Genomic DNA, 3,003 nt, shown 5'->3' with positions numbered 1-3,003 from the left:
CTCCCACAAAGGACAAGGAAAAGAGGTCTGTCTGAAGCCTTTATTTGCAAGTGGAAGCTGCCAGCAGTCATCAATTAAAAGTTCAGACATCTAATAATAGCCTAAGCTCAGCAGAAGAGAGTAGCTGATTGTGGATACAAAACTAACAAGACAAATCGGCTGTTTTTAGAGTCAGTTTCCAAACCGTGCCATTTTAATAAGATTTTTAAAAACCCCAACACATCAGTATGTTGTAAATACTGTCATTTCACTTGCTGTCGTTAGAATACTTTTTGAAGCCTTAAAATTGATTTAATGAGGTTATTTTCTCATCTGTGTGAAATAATGAGCACGAAGTATTCCTTTTTAGATACCATTTTAAAACCTGATTCTTAAGACAGAACACAACAAAATACGACTCAAGGGGGCCAGTGAAGCTAAACATTCCTTCCCTAGATTTTTATTCTTCCGCTACCCCCCACCCCACCCCCATCCCCACCCCCACCCCCACCCCCACCCCCTCCCCAAGCGTGCATCTACAACCTTCCCCCATTTTAAAGGCGGAGAAGCTTCCCAGAGAAATGGTGGACTGTAGGATTTGGGGGGAGGGGAAGGGAAGTATAGGGAGCAAGGGAGAGAAAGCGACGATTTCCCAAATTAGGAGAATTGGTCGATGTACCCTAAAGGACTGATCTTTTCCTGGTAATGTGAGTAAGGTGAATAGATACTACTTGGTGACGAGACCAGTTTTATTGTCTCCTATTGGCAAATAGGAAAAAAGATTGACAGTATCAAGTGAAGGGAATGTAGGGGGCGGGCTGCATGTTAATGGGAGGGGTAACCAAAGGCTGGAGCTCATTGATGACGCGGTCCTCACGTGACCAGCAGTCGACGTGTGCAGAAGTCCTCACAGTCTAGGCCCAGTTCCTCAGTAGCAGCTCAGTCCTGCTATAGAAGAGTGGCCCTGCTACTTCCAGGTACTTTAATAGTGGGCGCTGGCTCAAGAGACCATAGGGTGGAGGGAACAGAGAACAGATAGCATGCTCGTCCCGCACTATTTCCCTTATCCTAGGGTTCTGCTAAACTATTTTGTGCGAGAGATTTAGGGTTGCTTGGTGAGGAATGGGGTAGACTGCGAGGGGGTAGCTAACCGAGTCGGGCAGAGAGAAAGAAAAGAGGGGGAAAGACAAAATGCAAGAGACGGAGAGAAGAAACAATAACACTGTGGGGAAAACTTGTCTAATTCTTTGCCCTCTTGCTGGGAAACAGGGTAGAGATGAAGGCGGGGTTGCCACAAAAGGAGGGAGAAGAGGGGGACGTGGAAAAACTTTGTGCTGTTCGTTAGCAAGAGCTTTTGATTTAGGCACTGGTATGCTCACCAAGCACTCCTGTCTTTCTTCAGGACTCTTGATTATTGGGCGCGACATAATTGAGGTGCAAGAAGAGAGGAAAATCTCCAGATACCTACAGGTCAGTGCAAGGGTGCGATTGCTCGAGGTCCTTTTGGGTGGGGGTAGGAGTGTGGAAGACACCAAAGCACATATCCCAGGGGCGCCACAGCTGCCCCCTATCCGGATTAAGCACAGAAGGCCCCTGCGGATCCTGCTGCGGAAATGGGGTGAAGGAAGGAAAGGGAGAGGCTAAAGACATTTAAAAGAAAGAGAAAGAGGAGAACGCTGACCGGACTGTTGCTGGTGAGAGGCTGAGGATGGGAGGACTTGGAAAAGCTCGAAAGGGCGGGAGTGTTAAAGCCATGTGGTGAGGGAAGGGTTAATTCCTTCCCCGCCGCTCCCATTTCAGTGCTAGGAGAGGTTTGTTGCAGGGCCTGCTGGGAAAATGGTGGGCTGGAGCCGGGACAGGAGAAGATGGAGTTAGAGAGCAGTGGGAGGGGGGGAGGTGGAGGAAGGGGTGGAGTCAGGAGCTCAGAGCCTGACTTGTCTAGTTAGAAAACTTTTTGGCAATTAAGAGACCTGAATCAGAAAAGTCAATCGCTATGGGAACACAAAAGCTCGTCCATCTGCCTGACACCTTAGTCGGTTTTGTTTTCTTGTTTTTACCTCCTAGGATTACTTCATTAAGAAAAAATAACCAACATGCAAAAGTCTTGTGACGAAAACGAAGGAACACCCCAGAACACTCCAAAAGCAGATGAAGGCCATCCTTCAGAAGATCCACCACAGCAGGCAGGAGAAAATCTTCAGGCTTCTGGAGAAAATGTGAGAGAGGAAACTGATGGAAGCCTTCGAGGAGAGCCTGCTGAACCCAGCCCAGAGCCTAAAGAGGACACTCCTGCAAGGCATCTGAACCCTGAAGAAGTGATAAGAGGAGTAGATGAGTTGGAAAGGCTTAGGGAAGAGATAAGAAGAGTAAGAAATAAGTTTGTGTTGATGCATTGGAAGCAAAGACATTCCCGAAGCCGTCCTTACCCTGTGTGCTTCAGGCCTTGAAATCGTTTTTTTCTCTATTGAAATGTGGCTGCTGCTTTCTTTCTCTTAGCATTTTTCTGATGTATCTTTGAACTTCATTTTACTTTTAATAATAATTACCTGGCGGTATTTTCTTTTAGGTAGTTTCGTTGTTACCAGCATCTCATTGGATTTTGGATTTTTGACCCATTTTCCACGTTTATCTTTCAGTTGGAAAGTTTCACACTTATGCATGGAAATATACAATTAAACAGCAGATTGAAAAGCAGCATATTTAGGATCAGCTCACATATATAGGAAAATTCCTAATTATGTGTGTACATGTATAATTATACGTATCAAAAAACTTAACTGCTTATTTTTGGTGTGGTGTGTTTTAATTTTGCCTTTTGCTTATGTTGATTTTTTTAATGAATACATGTCTCAAAGAACTGCAGATTTTTTTAATAAGTGGGAGTTAATTAAAATTAATTTGTAACCAGCTTGTAGAGGCAATAAAGGCACTAAACTCCTGATGAACTATTAAAAAGAAATGTAAACCTGGAATTACCTCTGGATTTCTTAGCCAGAGGAATAAAACTGGCAATCATTATAGACA

General features: G+C 44.5%; 1 protein-coding gene across 1 annotated transcript; it reads left to right on the top strand.

The window, feature by feature from the left end:
• Positions 1 to 932: 932 nt before the first annotated feature.
• On the top strand, positions 933 to 3,003 carry Tceal8 (transcription elongation factor A like 8). The gene is made up of 3 exons (NM_001014275.1): positions 933 to 956; positions 1,382 to 1,449; positions 2,044 to 3,003. The coding sequence occupies exon 3, from the start codon at positions 2,073 to 2,075 to the stop codon at positions 2,424 to 2,426; it is 354 nt and encodes a 117-aa protein (NP_001014297.1). The 5' UTR covers positions 933 to 956; positions 1,382 to 1,449; positions 2,044 to 2,072; the 3' UTR covers positions 2,427 to 3,003.

Source organism: Rattus norvegicus, chromosome X (assembly GCF_036323735.1).
Source record: "Rattus norvegicus strain BN/NHsdMcwi chromosome X, GRCr8, whole genome shotgun sequence".
NCBI lineage: Eukaryota > Metazoa > Chordata > Mammalia > Rodentia > Muridae > Rattus > Rattus norvegicus.
The sequence above is the reverse complement of the archived record's forward strand: the minus strand, read 5'-3'. Positions and strand labels throughout refer to the sequence as shown.